The sequence below is a fragment of the Chelonia mydas genome, chromosome 2 (assembly GCF_015237465.2).
Source record: "Chelonia mydas isolate rCheMyd1 chromosome 2, rCheMyd1.pri.v2, whole genome shotgun sequence".
Lineage (NCBI taxonomy): Eukaryota > Metazoa > Chordata > Testudines > Cheloniidae > Chelonia > Chelonia mydas.
This window is the reverse complement of record NC_057850.1, coordinates 73692213-73710538: the sequence shown is the minus strand read 5'-3', so window position 1 is coordinate 73710538 and position 18326 is coordinate 73692213. Positions and strand designations below refer to the sequence as shown.

General features: G+C 44.6%; 1 protein-coding gene across 1 annotated transcript in view; it reads right to left on the bottom strand.

Annotated features, from left to right (window-relative positions):
• Nucleotides 1-16811, bottom strand: part of CCDC178 (coiled-coil domain containing 178) — a 347460-nt gene extending 330649 nt beyond the window's left edge. Inside the window, exon 1 of the mRNA XM_037892683.2 lies at nucleotides 16554-16811. Within this exon, the coding sequence (XP_037748611.2) occupies nucleotides 16554-16797 (244 nt within the window). The 5' untranslated portion in view covers nucleotides 16798-16811. The remainder of the gene's footprint in view (nucleotides 1-16553) is intronic.
• Between the last annotated feature and the right edge of the window lie 1515 nt (nucleotides 16812-18326).

Sequence of the window (18326 nt, the reverse complement as noted above, 5' to 3'; positions counted from 1 at the left end):
AAAGTGTTTGCTATGAAACTGGAAACTTCCAGAGTCAGGAAAGAAGCATTAATGGTAAATTACTATTTCAGTCTTGGTAGAGATATCATCTTCTGTCCAACAAAAGAAGGCCTATAGACACCAGATGAACCATTGTGGAACATCAATTGACAAAAGACTATTAATTGCTCTCCCATACCCATGAAGAAGGGACGTGCACAAACCCTCATCCCATCACTGTTTGAACTCTGGAGGAAGCGAATAAAAATCCCTGACCAGAAGATCTGTATCACTATACTGCTTGGAATTTGGAGAGGGTAGTATTTCTAAGCATAAGAAAGGGATCCCCAAGCTGCTTAGCTTGGGTTAGCCCTCAAGGACATAAAGAGTTTGAACATTACAGCAGCTTCTATTACTTTTGGAAACCTATGACTGTAACTCATTTGTGTGTGTATGTTTACATGCTTTAACCTTGTAAATAACTTTTCTTTTTCCTAATAAACCTTTAGTTAGTTTAGTATAGGATTGGCTACAAACATTGTCTTTGGTGAGAGATCTAAGGTATAATTGACCTGGAGTAAGTGACTGGTCCTTTGGTCTGGTAATAACCTGAATATTGTCATGATTTTTGGTGCGGCCATCTATCGCAAAAGCAGGCTTGCCTGGGTGGCAGGATAAACTGAAGTGCCCAAGGGGACTGTCTGTGATTCTATATTAAGGCTGTTATAGTGCTTGAGGAGTTCACACTTAATACTTGGCTGATGAAATCTAATTATAGAACACAAAACCAGTTTCAGGTTTGTAAAATTCTGCCCTGAAATTGGCACCCACATTGGTGAGTCACTCCAGACAGAGCTATTTTGACACCATTTGTTAGGAAGACAGGAAAGCCTATGAATCACAAACCCTAGAACACAGCAAAGCCTTGTATTATCCAGAGACAAGCATGGAGTTATGTACCACATGGGTGTACTTCTGTGTATCCCTTAGAGTTTCACATTGTGTCACACAGCAAACACTAAATCCAAATCCCATTAAGATGTTTGGGACAGTAATCTGTGACAGTTTACTAGCATAATCTAGAGAGGAAGAACAGCCAAATGATTAGGGTGTTAGCCTGGAACTTCAGTGACCCCAGTTTAATTCCCTTCTTTTGTCACAGGCTTCCTGTGTGACCTTAGATAAGGTACTTAATCTCATTGTGGCTCAATTCCCCACCCCTAAAACAAGGATAATAGTACTTCTCTAGCACACAGGGATATTATGAGGGTACAACAACACATTAAAGATTGTGAGGTGCTCGGATATTGTGGTAATGAGGGCCATTTAAGTACCTAAGATATATAAATAACATTGGGGTAAAGACGCTTCCCATGAGTCCTGAGGCCAGAACAATAGCACCAGGTTTATTATTCTCTTCCCTATTCCTTTGAGGTTAGAAAGTCTTGGCTGGTGAAAGAGCACTGGAGCTACCTCAATTCCATTGCTGATGTTGGGTAGTCAAATATCCTTGTACTCTAAGACTCAACCAAAAATATTTAAAAGGATGAGTACTGCTGATGTTCATTCTATTAGGCACATTGATTATTTGATCTGCTTCCTTACATGTGATTAAAAATAAACACCATGTAATATTAGAGAGACTAGGTGGGTTTGGTGATATCTTTCATTTGACCAACTTCTGTTGGTGAGAGATACACGCTTGTCTCTCTAACATCCTGCAATCAACATAGCTACAGCACCACTACATATCATGTAATGTAACATTTCTACTGAGTAGAACAGCAAATCTTAAACTGACTCTTTCCATTCTGTTTTATATATTTAAATGAAATACAGTGAATACTGGTTACCATGGTAACAACAGAATTGAGGAAACTTAGTTTCAGTATAATTGCTCCATATGTTCGTACAAATCACATCTCTTACTCTGAGCATTAAAACTGAAGACCACTTTTGAACTCAATTTTTTTTAAAGAAATAATGGTGAAACACAAAGAAAAAACACATTGCAATAGTTTATATACCTGGCAGATGATACACTTCTGTTATCATTCATTGATGTATTTTTTTATATTATGTATAATTCTTGTAACATTCCCCATTCAATTATTTTCTATTTGTTTATTGTAAGCAAGCCAAAGTCTGATAATATTACAATTTCAACATAATAAATTATGAGAGCGAGGCCTATTTGCATTTGGATGAGGTTTATTTTGGATGCTGGATAATTTGTTTATTTAGATTTAAGTAATAGTGAAAAAGACGACAAGAGCTCCTGACATTCACCTAATCTTACAACAGCATAATTTACCCAGCAGCATAAAAAACAAGCATCCAGAGGGAACAAATTAACTCAACCAGCCAGTGAATAGGCTACACGAAAGCTCTTTTCCACCCTCAACATTATTTCCTGGAACATGCCATAAATCTTCTCCAAAAACCCAATATTAAATGAATGGCAGAATATTGAGATTTTTATAGTTGTGGTCCAACGCTGGACTTCATTATACTGCTTTATTTGCGAAACATTTTTATGTCATTTTTGTTACTGCAGAGATCCTAGTGGCCTTTTGGCATGAACTCCAATCAATTACAAGTTATGTTATAATAACAATGGCAATGATAGCAAAACAAAACAAAAAAGCAATTCACTGCTATGTCTAAACATTAAAGCAACTTTGGTCCTGTATAAAAAGGACCCCAACTCAATGAATAGTGTTCTATACCTTTGGTGGTTCTATCAATGTTGATTACATGAAAATACATAGTGCTCAACTTCTCACCATCTAAGCAAGTATAACAATTTCCTAATGGTTTTGGGAATAGGGTAGTAGCAGGCTGGCATCCCTATAGAGAATTACGGTTCTGGTGCATTACCCAATTCTACTGACACTGTTTTGTCACATTTAACCATAAGTAGGGTGACGAGATAGCAACTGTGAAAAAATGGGACAGGGGGTGAGGGGTAATACGCGCCTATATAACAAAAAGTCACAAAAAACAGGACTGTCCCTATAAAAACGGGACATCCGGTCACCCTAACCATAAGTAAGGCTAAGATTTTGCCAGGGATATTTTTAGTAAAAGTCATGGACAGGTCAAGTGCAAATCAGAAAAATTCACAGAAGCCATGACCTGTCCCTAAGTTTTACTAAAAATATCCCTGGCAAAATGAAGATCTGCGGATCCCCACACTACTTCAAGCGGGGCAGCTGCAGCTCCAGGAATCCCCTGCTGCCCGCAAATCAGCCCTTCCCTGTGAAATCTGATCTTCCCTGCTGCTGGGAGCCTGGGGCTCCAAGCTGCTAGTCCAGCCACACTGGGGACAGACAGGAGTTGTCCTTCCCCTGCATGGCTACTCTTGGTGGGGAGATCAGACCCACCTCCAGAACTTGGTGGTACACACTTACTTCTGCACTGCAGGTGTCCGGGAGCTGGGCTCCGGGCTTCTGTGCCCTCCCCCGCATTTCCTGCCACAGCTCAGGGTGCCGAACTCGTGGCTTCCTCCCCCAGCAGCTCCTGCCAGGGCATCCCAGGCTCTGGGCTTCTTCTCCCTGTTGCTCCAGCTAGAGCTCGGGGCACACCCAGCAGCTCCAGCCTGGGCACAGGACTTCTGCTCCCCCCACCCCACCCTTACCTTAGCTCTGGACTTCCTCCCCCAGTGACTCTGGCCAGGCGCTTCTGCTCCAGCTGGTGTAGTGTGAGAAACTGAAACTGCTATATCTGTAGTAGGAATTTGCTACATCAGATAGCAGTTTCTTACAATCACTTACATTCGAGTAATTGTTACAGGTAGCAAATTCCTGTGGGTAGCAGTTTCTCACACTTCATCAGGGCAGTCCTGGCTCAAGGCTGCCCGGGCTCAAGGCTTCAGCCCCACGGCTGCACCTGAGGCTCAGGGTGCCCAGGGCTTCTTCCCCAATGGCTCCTGCTGACGCTCAGGGTGACCTAGTTGGGACTTCCACCCTGGGGCTTCTTCTGGGGCTGGGGCACCCATTTTTCCAGGCGGCCCCCAGATTGGCCAGGGGGTGGGGGCCCCTGCCTTAATCTGTCACTGGCCTGGACTAGCAGCTAGGAGTCCCTGGCTGGGGCGCTCCTAGCAGCATGGGGGCAGTGTTTTCCTCAGGAATTGAAATGGGGGGGGGGGCGGGGCGTTTCGCATTTACAGGGGGGGAGTCAGGGCTGATGAGGGGTGAGACCATGAGGGTGAAGGTGGGCTATATGGCACCATAGTAAAAACTGAAAAATGTTTCATGACCATTTTATTAAATTTAACTCATGTTTTAAAATCACCACACAAATTGAAGTTGGCTACTCAAGGCTTCTATGAAGCACTACATCTACATCCTTCTTGGTTTCTTGTTAAAATTTTGCACAGCTCTGTTAATGAACTTCGTGAATGCAATGCGTTCATCTTTGATGGCTTCTCGTTTGCCCGGTACTTCCATTCCTTCAATTGATATGCTCATTAGTTTATTCACATGATCAAGCAGAAGGCGACTTCTTTCAGAACACAAAATTCTATTCAATGATGAAAAAGAACAGTCAGCTGTAGCTGTTGTGACTGGGAGTAACAAGAGATGAATTCCTACTTCTTTCATACCAGGAAACATAGCACAAGGATCGGGTCGAGCCACTAGTGGTGATAAAAAAGAAGCTGAAGTCAAATCTTCATTCATTCGCCATATGATATTCCACTCTGTGTTCAAATTCTCTATTCTGTCCGGAGCACATGGCAGCCCCATTGCTGGTAGCGCCTCACTCCACTCAACTATCAGTGTTTTATAGGACAGGGATCTGTAAAAGCTACGTAGAGGTTGAGCAGAATCAAGAAGTCGCTGTTGTAGATTTTTAAGAATCAAGTCTGTGTACTTTTTCAGTTGTCTTAAAACTTTTTGTCCTCTTCACTTCAGGATTCAATATAAATGCCTTCATTAGTCAACTTCCGAACTGAAAACTTTGCTTCTTCCAGTACTCTGATTGATCCAAATGTAGCTTCTATTGCTGGACAAAGTTCTACTACTGCTGTAGCAGATGCCTGAATGGCATTGTTTAATGACCCAAGTGGTTTCAACAATAGACTTACAAAAGAGAGAATGGCAATAGTCTTTTCTGAATGTAGTAGCAAAAATAATACACCAGCCTCACTACTTAGATCCATCCCATCTTAGTAGATACTTTCCAAAGCCAGTAAGAATGGCTGGCGTAATTTTAAGGCAACAGCCAAGGATCACTCATGAGAAAGCCAGCGGGTTTTCAGTTTGGACTAATTTGAACTTCAGTCCCAGTGTATCTTCTATATTTTCCAAGATATTCAGGGTTGTTGTTTTTTTTTTTTACTCTTGCTGAAAAAAGAATATAATGAAGACATTAAATGTATAGCTTTTTTAATGTCTTTTGAAGAGTCTGCGGCTCGTACTAGCGCTAGTTGGAGTAGATGGCCTCTGCAGTGTGTATAGGAGAGATTAGGGTTACACTTTTCTCTGAGCAAAGCTTGTACTCCACCATGTCTTACAGAGAAGTTTGCAGCTCCATCAAATGCACAAGCAGCCATCTGTTTGGAGTCCAATTGACAAGCATTTAACTCTTCGAAGGTGTGGGTTGTCACAGATGCAGCTTGTGTCTTCTGTAACTTGGACATCTAGAAATGCATCTACTGCCCTACCACTGACATCAAGATAATGTACACAATGACTTAACACTTGATGCCCATTTGAATCGGTGCATTCATCAGCCATGTATGCAAATTTTTTGAATGTGGTGAGAGAGTTCTTCACTTTTTCAACTGGTGAGTCTTTCACTGTTGCACCACATGCTTCTAGCCAGTCAGCTGAGTTTCTTGCAGAAAGATAGTGAGAGTTTGCTGGTCTTGTTCGGAACCAGTGTTCAACTTCAGGATGAACAAATGACAATGCACTTAACATTGGCCTCCAGTTTGTAGTGTGTGGTATCTCTTGCTTAAACAGAAAGTATGATGCCACAGCCATGTTTGTTTACAAGAACTATGTTGTGTCTCCAGCATTCTTAACAGCCTCATTAAGTACTTCTAAAACTGGCTTTTGAAAGTGGGCTTATAAGGCTTTCTGCATGTTGATGCACTCCAGAGCATCGTGTTTTGCAGCCTTTTCACGTAGTTTGTCAGCACTGGCTTTGCTGATCAGTCTGACAAACCAAGCTCCTCCACTTTTACCAATTATAGCATTGGAAAGCTTTCCTTCTTTGTCAGCGTTTTTTGCAAGATGTACACCAGTAGCCATCTTTTGTAACTCTGACCGACAAACATCAGGAACTGCCTTTAGGTTTTGGAGATACTGTTTCTTCAGTAGGTAGCTGTATTTGTACGTCGGGCTGGTCAGATGTCAATACACCACTTGAACCTTCAAATGACATTTTGATATATTCTCGGTTCTTGATGCGTTCGTCACCTTGGTTGGTTTTTGAGGCCTTTGAGTGGAAAAATTGTTGCATTGTTTTTTGGCTTTTCATTTTCACTTTGATCTGCAACATATAAAAGAGATATGAATAAATTAAATTTTTTGTTAGGATAATGCAAATTTAACATACGGATAATGCAAATTACACCAAAACACATAACAGTACTAGACTTCTAAAACAAATATAATTTTTTTTAAATTATTTAATTTAAATTGACTTTTGAAAAGTAAGCCACCATGATATGAGAGGGAAGTCCTCTCATGGATCAGTAACTGGTTAAAAGATGGGAAACAAAGGGTAGGAATAAATTATCAGTTTTCAGAATGGAGAGAGATAAATAGTGGTACCCCTGAGAGGTCGGTACTGGGACCATTACTGTTCAACATATTCATAAATGATCTGGAAAAATGGGTAAACAGTGAGGTAGTAAAATTTGCAGATAATACAAAACTATTAAAGATAGTTAAGTCCAAAGCAGACTGCAAAGAGTTACAAAGGGATTTCACAAAACTGTGTGACTGGGCAACAAAATTGCGGATGAAATTCAATGTTGATAAATGCAAAGTAATGCACATTGGAAAACAATCTCAACTATACATATAAAATGATGGGGTCTAAATTAGCTGTGAACATTCAAGAAAGATGTTGGAGTCATTGTGGATGGTTCTCTGAAAATATCCACTCAATGTGCAACGGCAGTCAAAAAAGAAAACAGAATGTTGGAAATCATTAAGAAAGGGATAGATAATAAGATAGAAAATATCATATTGCCTCTATATAAATCCATGGTATGTGCACACCTTGAATACTGTGTGCAGATCTGGTCACCCCATCCCAAAACAGATATACTGGAATTGGAAAAGGTACAGAGATGGGCAACTAAAATTATTAGGGGTATGAAACAGGAGGAGAGATTAAAATGACTGGGAATTTTCATCTTAGTAAAGAGACGACTACGGGAGGATATAATAAAGGTCTATAAAATCTTGATTGGTGTGAAGAAAGTGAATAAGGAAATGTTATTTAATCCTTCACAAACACAAGAACTAGCAGTCACCCAATGAAATTAATAGGCAACAGGTTTAAAAAAAACAAAAAGTACTTCTTCACACAACATAAAGTCAACCTGTGGAACTCTTTGCAAGGGGATGCTGTGAAGACCAAAACTATAACAGGATTGAAAAAAAAAAAAAAAAGGTAAATTCCTGAAGAACAGGTCCATCAGTGGCTATTAGCCAGGACGGGGAGGGGACACCATGCTCTGACTGTCTCTAGCCTGTTTGCTAGAAGCTGGGAATGGGCAACAGGGGATAGATCACTAGATAATTACCTGTTCTGTTCATTCCCTCTGAAGCACCTGGCCTTCACCACTGTCGGAAGACAGGATACTGGGCTATATGGACCATTGGTCAGATCCAGTATGGTCATTCTTATGTAAAAATTAATTACAATAATAAAAATGTTTAGTACAGAAACTCCCCAACATAATGACCTCTCAAGATAGCAACGATGTGAGATAACAACCTTGGCAAATAAAGCATTTTAAAAATCTTGGCCTACTAGGAAACATATTTATATAAAATTTCCATTCCCAGTCACAAATCTAGCATTCTGGAGCATAGTCACTAAAATATAGTCCAAACAAACAAACGTTTATTTAACGTGCCCCACACTTTTCCCTCCACCTCACCTCACCAGTGTTTTCCTTGGTCAGTGGAGAGTCAGAGTTCAGAGGTGCTTTCACGTGAGGTCACCTCCCAGGTGGGGTGCAAGAAGGCACCTTGCTTGTTCCTCCAGTTGCTCACTGTTCGCTCTGGCCACTGTTGTTCATTGTGCCACCGTTCACTCCATCACTCTGTTGCCAATGGCCCTGTGTCATCACCTTCTGCTGCCACCTGCCACTGTGACCTCTGTGAGTTGGTCTCTTGAGGTTCCACCCAGCTCTCAGTGATTTCAGCTGAGCTCTCAGTGGGGGAACCTCACTGCTAGTGCAGGCTAGGCCTCCTCTTCCACAGAAACACTGTCCCACAGCAGATCTAAGCACTTAGATCTGATCATCAGTGATTTCAGCTGTAGTGGTCACTTAACAAAACAAAGGCTATCTATGGAGCCTAATCAGCTCTGTCTTTAAACAGTGGAGCGGGGCAGGTCAAATAGTACTTGTGACTCAGGCAGACCATCAAGCAAAACACCTGTCCCCCACCCTCTCTCTTGATGCCCTCAATCAACACATGCTAAGTACAGTTCTACTGCCCTTTACTCATACAATAAGAACAATAACATTTCATTACCCCCGTCGCCGGCATTCAAGTGATTTGTAACCCAACCCCAGCCAAAATCTATCACTTGGGCAACACAGCTCTATTTGCTGAATACCTAGGTAGATTAGGTGTGAATGTTAATACAATCTGGTCCTGAAGCCTTTTCCCCCCAGCCCCTAGCTCATCACTAGCTGTCAGGGAGAGCTCATTTAGACTTTGCTTACAAATCATAATTTGAAATGATTAGGTTGGCCAACATCACCAAAATGAATGCACTGACATTGTCATAAAAAAACAACAGCTGTATAAGGAAGCTAGTCTATGTTTATACTTTTCAAATCTAGTATACTTTTTCAGATACACATTTTATCATACACTGTATATGCTTTTAAAGTGGGTATTAATGTTTCAATTACAATTCAAATTTCCAAACAATCACTAAATTGGCAACATTGCATGTAACTAGTTCACAAAACTGGGGGGAGGGGAGGGAAATCCCTACAAGGGGCAGAGCCTACCCACCTTCACCTCCCAGAACCTCCTCTAACTACAGGAAGCTCAGAGGCTGCTGCCTAGGCAGCACAAAAGTGAAGGTGGCAATCTTGGGATCCGCCCCTACAACAACTTTGCAATCCGCTCCCCCCACAATCCCATTTTGGGTCAGGAACCCCAGGGTTACATCACCAGGAAATTTCAGATGTAAACATCTGAAAGCATGAAATTTGACCAATTTTAAAATCCTCTGGCCGTGAAATTGACGAGAATGGACCTTGAATTTGATAGGGCCCTAGTGATTTCCTGACTCCACTGAAGTCAATGGCCAAACTCCCACTGACTACAATGGAGCCAGGATTTCATTCAGTGTGACTTACAAAATACATATACTTTACATTTTATCACTCTAGATCAGAGGTGGGCAAACTACGGCCTGCGGGACCCTCCTGCCCAGCCCCTGAGCTTCTGGCCGGGAGGCTAGCCTCCGGCCCCTCCCCTACTGTTCCCCCTCCGCCAGAGCCTCAGCTCAGTGCGCCGCCAGGCACAATGCTCTGGGTGGCAGCGCAGCTGCTAAGCCGCGGCCTGACCCGGTGCTCTGTGCTGCATGGCTGGCTCCAGCCGGGCAGCACGGCTACCTGTCCTGGTGCTCTGGGTGGTGCGGCTGTAACACTGCCAGCCACCAGTGCTCCAGGCAGCGCGGTAAGGGGGCAGGGAGCAGGAGGGGTCGGATAGAGGGAAGGGAAGTTCAGGGTGGTGGTCAGGGGACAAGGGTGTGGATAGGGGTCGGGGTGGTCAGAGGGCAGGGAACAGGGGGGTTGAATGGGGGCAGAGGTCCCAGGGGCGTGCAGTCAGGAAGGAGGAGGGGTTGGAAGGGGTAGCAGGGGGCAGTCAGGGGCAGGAGGTCCGGGGAGCTGTCAGAGGACTTTAGATGGGGCAGTAGTCCCCGGGGGGGGGGGGGGGGGGGGGGGGGGGGGGACATCAGGGGGAGAGAAGTGGGGGGGGGGGCTCGGATGGGGCCAGGAGCCACACCACGCCACGCCTGGCTGTTTGGGGAGACACAGCCTCCCCTAACCGGCCTTCCATACAATTTCAGAAACCCAACGTAGCCCTCAGGCCAAAAAGTTTGCCCACCCCTACTCTAGGTCAATCAACATCACCCCAGAAAACCCAATACATCAGCAATAAACTGTGTACCACAAGACTGAAAACAACTAATTTTAATCTTCTAATTTTTTCATATTAAACGTCAATGTTTTCACCTGGTGCTTTAGGTGTTATTTAAAGAGTATGTGTAGTGTTATACTTGGCTAAAAGTAGTTCCTAGCCACAACTGGCCTTGTTGTGGTATGTTGAAAGGCTAAAATCCTCCTAATATGATTGTCCCTCAAAAAGTGGATGAAGGACAATATTTACAGACCTATTTATTCTATAAAGCAAGATTTCACTTTGAGGCACTGATCTTGCAAGCACTTAGTAACTTGCTTAACTTTAAATATAGGAGTAGTCCCATTAAATAAATAAGTCATCCCATTGAACTTTAAGTTAAGCACCTGCACAAATCTTTGCAGGATTTAGGTCTAAAAAAATATGTTTGTTGTTAAGACAAAAATAGCTCTTTTCAAGAATATTATAAGTCCATGTTTCCCTTTTATGAAGATACCAGTATTGTTTTCTAGTTCTGAATGAAGCATGATCATTGCAGAATATGTACAATATAATACTGTTTTAAATAAACAAATCAATAATACAGAGCCATCTCTACTTTAATTTCCCATTTTAATTTTATTTTGTATTTTAAAACTTCTATATGGTTTGAAAGAATAGGCACAACTTGTTAGAGAACCATATCTTATTTTTACATGTGTTATAGTTACTTAAATTGAGTTTAGCTGCAAAAATTACAAAAATTAAATGAGATAAAAGTTTGGCAGGAACACAAGTTATTTTAAAAACAAAAAAGGAAAAGATCACACTACTAAACAGTATGAAGTTGCATCTCTGTGTGTTATACTTTAATTGAATATCCGTTGCCAAAGACCACATCTGTGTTGGATAACTATAAACATATTTCTGACTCCAGCTGAACATGAATATTTTGTAGCAGTGTTCAGATCTCGGAAGCTAATTATTTCCTGATGCTCTGTGAAATTGTTACATTAGAAAATAATTAATAGAAGAATCAAATTTTAAAAAAAAAAAACTAAATTATGAGACTGGCTTTTGCTTCATGATCCAGAGTAGGGTAGAGAGTAACTCACACTGTTCAGTACAACTAATGTAGGAGCACAGTATTATTTGACTGCCATTAAATTATATTCTTAGAGCAGGGGTGGGCAAACTACAGCCCACAGGCCGGAACAGGGAACCATGGCCAATGGGAGCTTCAGGGGAGGTACCCAGAGGCAAGTACGGAGCCCTCTGCTGCCCCGGATGTGGTGCCAGCCACTTCCAGGAGCGATGCAGGGCCAGGGCAGGCAGGGAGCCTGCCTTAGCCCCGCTGCCACCCTGGAGCCGCTCAAGGTAAGCAGCGCCAGGCCAGAGCCTGCACCCCGAACCCCTCCTGCACCCCACACCCCAACCCCCTGCCCTGAGGCCCCTCCCACACTCCACACCCCCTCCTGCACCTGAACCCCCTGCCCTGAGCCCCCTCCTGCACCCCACTCCCCCTCCCAGACCCCTGCCCCAGCCCTACATTCATGGCCCTGCATGTAACTTTCCTACCGAGATGTGGCCCTCGGGCCAAAAAGTTTGCCCACCCCTGTCTTAGAGGATAGGGGAGCAAGGTGGATGAGATATTTTTTACTGAACCAACTTCTGTTGTAAGAGAGACAAGCTTTCAAGCCACACAGGGCTCTTCTTCAGGTCTAGGGGGAAAAAAACAAGAAGTCCTTGGGGTACCTTAGAAACTACCCAATTTATTTGGGCATAAGCTTTCATGGGCTAGATCCCACTTCATCAGATGTATGAAGTAAAAGATATAGGAGCAGGTATGAATACATGAAAGGATGTGGGTTGCTTTACCAAGTGTTAAGCAGTCTAACGATATAAATCAACTAACAGCAGGATACCAAGGGAGGAGAAATAACTTTTGAAGTGGTAAGAGAGTGGCACATTACAGACAGTTGACAAGAAGGTGTGTGTAACAGTAGGGAGAAATTAGTATTGGGGAAACCACTTCAAAAGTTATTTCTCTTCCCTTGGTATCCTGCTGTTAATTGATTTATCTTATTAGACTGACCTAACACTTGGAAAAGCAAACCACATCCTTTCATGTATTCATACCTGCTCCTGTATCTTTTACTTCATACATCTGATGAAGTGGGTTCTAGCCCACGAAAGCTTATGCCCAAATAAATTGGTTAGTCTCTAAGGTGCCACAAGGTCTCCTCGTTTTTTCTGCTGATACAAACTAACACGGCTACCATTGAAACCTGTCACCATGCAAGGTCTAGGAAAGGTACTCCAAGCCTCACAGCTCAATGCAGAGTGGAACAGACTGTTTAGCATAAGTAGTTAGCACATATTTTAAGGGACCATTCAAGGCAACTACACTGCATTACCTTTCAGCGGGGGTTCTCAAACTGAGGGTCGGGACCCCTCATAGGGTCGCGAGGTTATTACATGGGGGGGGTCACAAGCTATCAGCCTCCACCCCAAACCCCGCTTTATGTCTAGCTTTTAAAATGGTGTTAAATATATTAAAAAGTGTTTGGGTTGCACTCAGGGGCTTGCTATTTGAAAGGGGCCTTGAAGGAGGGCTTGGGGGAAGGATTAAAACAGAGAAAATAGTAGAGGAAATCATCAGTATCTCAATAATGACTGGAGCAGCTGAAGGCAACAAGCTAACACTTCCTTCTCTTTCCCACATAAAAGAACAAAAAACAACATAGGCAAGCATGCACACCCACACACCTAGTTACAGCATAAAAATGCAGCAAGAATAAAACTAACATTTAAATGTTTCTCAGTTTGTGCTCCACAGCTCAATAACTCAAATTAAATAACTATTTTCAATTGTATTCAAATAAAAGCACTTTGGATAGTTTGAAAACATCCCAAAAGTTTTACTTGATTAATTTAAAACATACCATTCTGAGTGCAGGAAAAGGGGATTGTTTTTAAATTGTTAGGTTTACAGGATTCTACATAACTGTACTTATACTGCAAAAAGAAAAGGAGTACTTGTGGCACCTTAGAGACTAACCAATTTATTTGAGCATAAGCTTTCGTGAGCTACAGCTCACTTCATCGGATGCATACTGTGGAAAATACAGTATTTTCCACAGTATGCATCCGATGAAGTGAGCTGTAGCTCACGAAAGCTTATGCTCAAATAAATTGGTTAGTATTTTCCATAGTATGCATCCGATGAAGTGAGCTGTAGCTCACGAAAGCTTATGCTCAAATAAATTGGTTAGTCTCTAAGGTGCCACAAGTACTCCTTTTCTTTTTGCAAATACAGACTAACATGGCTGTTACTCTGAAACCTGTACTTATACCGAGCACTAATGGATTCGTGGTACTATACAAAAAAAGTCAATGCCAAAAGGAGCCTATATACTAAATCAAAGACAACACAATTCAGACACATAATAAAAAGAGTTCAATACTTAGGCCTGCTGTACACACCGTTTTCGTACTGGTACAACTATGTTGGTTAGGGGGTTAGTTTTTTTTTTTTTTTTAAAACAATATAGTTATCCTGGTATAATACTCAATCTCCCTCCCGTGAGTCAATAGCTATAACAGTAAAAAGAACCTTCATATACTGGTATAACTACCAGTATAATAATAATGCTTTAATTATATCACTATAGTTAAAGTGGGAGACAAGCCACTTTGGAAGTAACATTTTGTGTAGACAAGCCCTTAGGAAGTAAAGAATGGTGAGCTTAAAAGAGGCATAATGTTATCAATATTCAATATTGTTTCTTGCTCATACTGTTAAGGCAGAAGGTCTAGAAATCTAGAAATGTTATGTAAAATTATGCAATACCCTAACTTGGTGCGTATGCTTTTTTTCCAAAGAAAAAAACTGTTTCTATTTTCTATTCCTACCCCTAAGCCCTACATGATAGGCAAATTATAAAAGTCAATAAAAATAATTTACTATGACATTTAAGTCACTTTAAATACTAGTACAATTGGATATTAAGTACAAAGGGAAATTAAATGTTTGGGTTTAGGATTGTCAAAAATATACTTTTACAAATTTTATCTACTATGAAAGACCCCAAACTCCAGCAACTACTTAAGGCAGTTGAATCCAGATACCAAAATAAGGGAGGGAAGTGCTCTGTCCCACCCAAACCAAGAAAAATGTTACACAGTCTACTACAGGACCCCCAGGCAACAGGAGCCCTGGGACTTCCAATTCCTTCAAGGGGAGACATTCACACTCTGACTCTTTTCTTGGGGGCTTGTTTCAGAACTGCCTACCCAGGTCTGTGATGAGAGACTGAGATCAAAGTCCATCCCCAAGCAGTGGTCTGCCATTGCTGCCAGTCATGCCCTGTTCTTCCTCTCCCACTTAACTCCACTTTGAAAGCCCCTTCTGTGTACAAGGTGAGAGAGACACTTTACTTCAAACCTAACTATAGTCTCTACACTCATTTTTTCCTGACCAGAAATGGGGATCATAGAATCATAGGACTGGACAGGACCTCCAGCCCAGGTGAATGAAGGGCTGCAGAGCCGGGATAGAGCAGTGGGGTGGGTGCAGAGCCTGATTCAAAGGATAGGTTTCAGAGTAACAGCCGTGTTAGTCTGTATTCGCAAAAAGAAAAGGAGTACTTGTGGCACCTTAGAGACTAACCAATTTATTTGAGCATAAGCTTTCGTGAGCTACAGCTCACTTCATCGGATGCATACTGTGGAAACTGCAGAAGACATTATATACACAGAGACCATGAAACAATACCTCCTCCCACCCCACTCTCCTGCTGATAATAGCTTATCTAAAGTGATCACTCTCCTTGCAATGTGTATGATAATAAAGTTGGGCCATTTCCAGCACAAATCCAGGTTTTCTCACCCTCTGCCCTCCCCCCCCCACAAACTCACTCTCCTGCTGGTAATAGCCCATCCAAAGTGACCACTCTCTTTACAATGTGTATGATAATCAAGGTGGGCCATTTCCAGCACAAATCCAGGTTTTCTCACCCCCCCCCTCCAAAAACCATACACACAAACTCACTCTCCTGCTGGTAATAGCTTATCCAAAGTGACCACTCTTCTTACAATGTGTATGATAAGCAAGGTGGGCCATTTCCAGCATAAATCCAAGTTTAACCAGAACGTCGGGGGGGGGGAAACAAGGGGGAATACGCTACCTTGCATAATGCAAATTGTAGGGAGAGTGGTCACTTTGGATAAGCTATTAGCAGCAGGAGAGTGAGTTTGTGTGTATGGTTTTTGGAAGGGGGGGGTGAGAAAACCTGGATTTGTGCTGGAAATGGCCCACCTTGATTATCATACACATTGTAAAGAGAGTGGTCGCTTTGGATGGGATATTACCAGCAGGAGAGTGAGGTTGGGGGGGGGGGGGGGGGGGGGGTGAGAAAACCTGGATTTATGCTGGAAATGGCCCAACTTGATTATCATACACATTGCAAGGAGAGTGGTCACTTTAGATAAGCTATTACCAGCAGGAGAGCGGGGTGGGAGGAGGTATTGTTTCATGGTTTCTGTGTATATAATGTCTTCTGCAGTTTCCACAGTATGCATCGGATAAAGTGAGCTGTAGCTCACGAAAGCTTATGCTCAAATAAATTGGTTAGTCTCTAAGGTGCCACAAGTACTCCTTTTCTTTTTGATTCAAAGGAGGGGTTCAGGTGTGACAAAGCAGGGTAGAAACAGTAGGGCAGGAGCAGTGCTGGGGGATGGGAGCAGAGGTTATCCAGCAGAGGGGGAGGATGGGGAGTACAAGCCTGGCAGGAGAAGCAGTGGGGTGGGTGCAGCGCTGCGGGAGGGGAGGAGCAGCAGAGCCTGGCTAGGGGAAGGGAAGGGGCGTTGCATGCAGAGCTAGGGGGTAGAAGCAACAGGCCAGGTACAGCACTGAGGGGCAGGAGGGAGGCGGGGCAGAGCGAGGACACAGCAATGGGGCGGGGGCAGTGCTGGCCTGGCGGGGAAGGAGAGGAGACTGTCTAGGAGAGAGGGACGCGGCGCGGGAGACCGAGGAGCGGAGCCTGCCTGCGGCCACGCTTGGGGAGCTCCACGGGGAGTCACCCCCCAGCCCAGACAAGTCCCCCACGCGGAGGCCAGAGGGCTGGTCACACGGTGCTGCCTCGTCCGCAGCCGCTTGAGGCCCGCGGCCGCGGTGTCTGCTCAGGAATCCACCCGCCCCGCGGCACCGGGCCCCGCCCAGTCCCCGCTACTCACGTGCTGCGTCCCCCAGCGGCCAGGCAGAGCAGGGCAGGACCCCGCCCGCTCCCGGGCTGCGGACGATTGCCGCCGCCCCCGTGGCGGTTGGGGGCGTTGGATTCTCCTCTCGGAGTTCGTTAGTCCCGTCTCCAGGCAACGGCAGCCACCTCCCGCGCGAGGGCGGGCAGCTAGGGAGCGTCGGCAAATCCCCCTCTCCTTGCCAGGAGGCGACGCCCCCGCGCCCGGGGCGGCCCAGCCCCATGTCCCTGAGCGCTGACCCGCGGGGAGCGGGGTCATTGGCTGCACAGCGCCGGGCCGCCCTTCCTTCGGCCGAGCCGGACAGTTGTTGTCACCCCACTCCTGCGGGGCCCGGGAGGGGCCCAGGGTGCGAGCGGGAGGGGGCTCCCGTCCCTGCCCGTCCAGCTTGCCGCGCTACCTCTTGTCCTGGCGGGCTGGGGGGCGGCTGTGGGATGTAGCCAGCCAAGGCGGGGGGCCAACATGAGGTACTAGGGCCCCAAACTCCTCGCCACCAACCTGCCCCAGCTAGGGTTGCCAACTTTCTAGTCGCACAAAACCAAACACCCCTGCCTCGCGCCTTCCCCTTGGCCCTGGGGTGCAGAAGGGGGCTCCGGGCTGGGGCAAGGGGTTGGGGTGGGGAGGGGTGAGGGCTCCAGCTGGAGGTGCAGGCTCTGGGGTGGGGCTGGGATGGGGGGGTTGGGATGCAGAAGGGGGCTCAGGGCTGGGGCAGGAGGTTGGGGTGCGGGCTCCTGCTGCCCCTGCAGCTCCCATTGGTTGCGGGTCCTGGCCAAGGGGAGCTGCGGAGCCAGCACGGGGGGCAGGGGCGGCGCACGGCGCTTCCCTGGCCACCCATGCCCCTACGGACCACAGGGACTTGGCGGCTGCTTCCGGGACCCACACAGAGCCAGGGCAGGCCAGGAGCCTGCCTTAGCCCTGGGCCCCCACTGCTCCGCCAACCAGACTTTTAATGGCCCGGTGGGCGGTGCCAGCTGGAGCTGCCAATGGCCCTTTTCAACCAGGCATTCTGATCGAAAACTGGACGCCTGGCAACCCTAGCACCAGCCAAGGCATCAGGACTCCTGGGTTCTCTTCTTAGTTCTGCCACTGATCTCTGGGGCTGTCAGGTTTTTCATCTGGGGATAATGATACTGACCCATCTTTGTAAGGCACGTAGAATTCCAGGGCTGTAAAGCACTATACTGCGCAAGTACTAAATACTGTTATTTTACATCTCTCTGTCCAGCATTTTGCACACATGCTTTGTATCACCCGCTTGTCACTGTGCATGTTTGTTTCCCTCCCTTGCCTTCTGTGCTGCCAATGCACAGCCTTTCCAAAGAGCAGAGTGTGTGTAAAACTTGGTGCTCCAGGAAAAGAAAGAGATTAATGTTATCTTTACGATACTGAAACAGAATTGATTTTAAACATGCACAGTAATACTGCCTCCACTAATGATCAAAAAATCATGAGCCCCCGCAATTCAACAGATTGATTTAAAAATCATGAGATTTAAAAAATAATATATTTTGAGTCCTTTTTATTTGCCCCTTGGTTCTTCAGCTTTTAGGGTTTGTGGTTTCAAGCTTTTTTGCCACAACTATGAGGCTAGAAATCTGCTTTAAAAAAAAAAAAGAGTGTTTTGTGTACTCACATGACTCCTGAAGCTTCAACTTTTAAGAAAATATCAAATATTGTGAGACTTAGAATAAAATTGTGAGAGTTGGTAACACTGGCAAATTAATTTACAAATAATGTAGGCAACTTTGTTTCCTT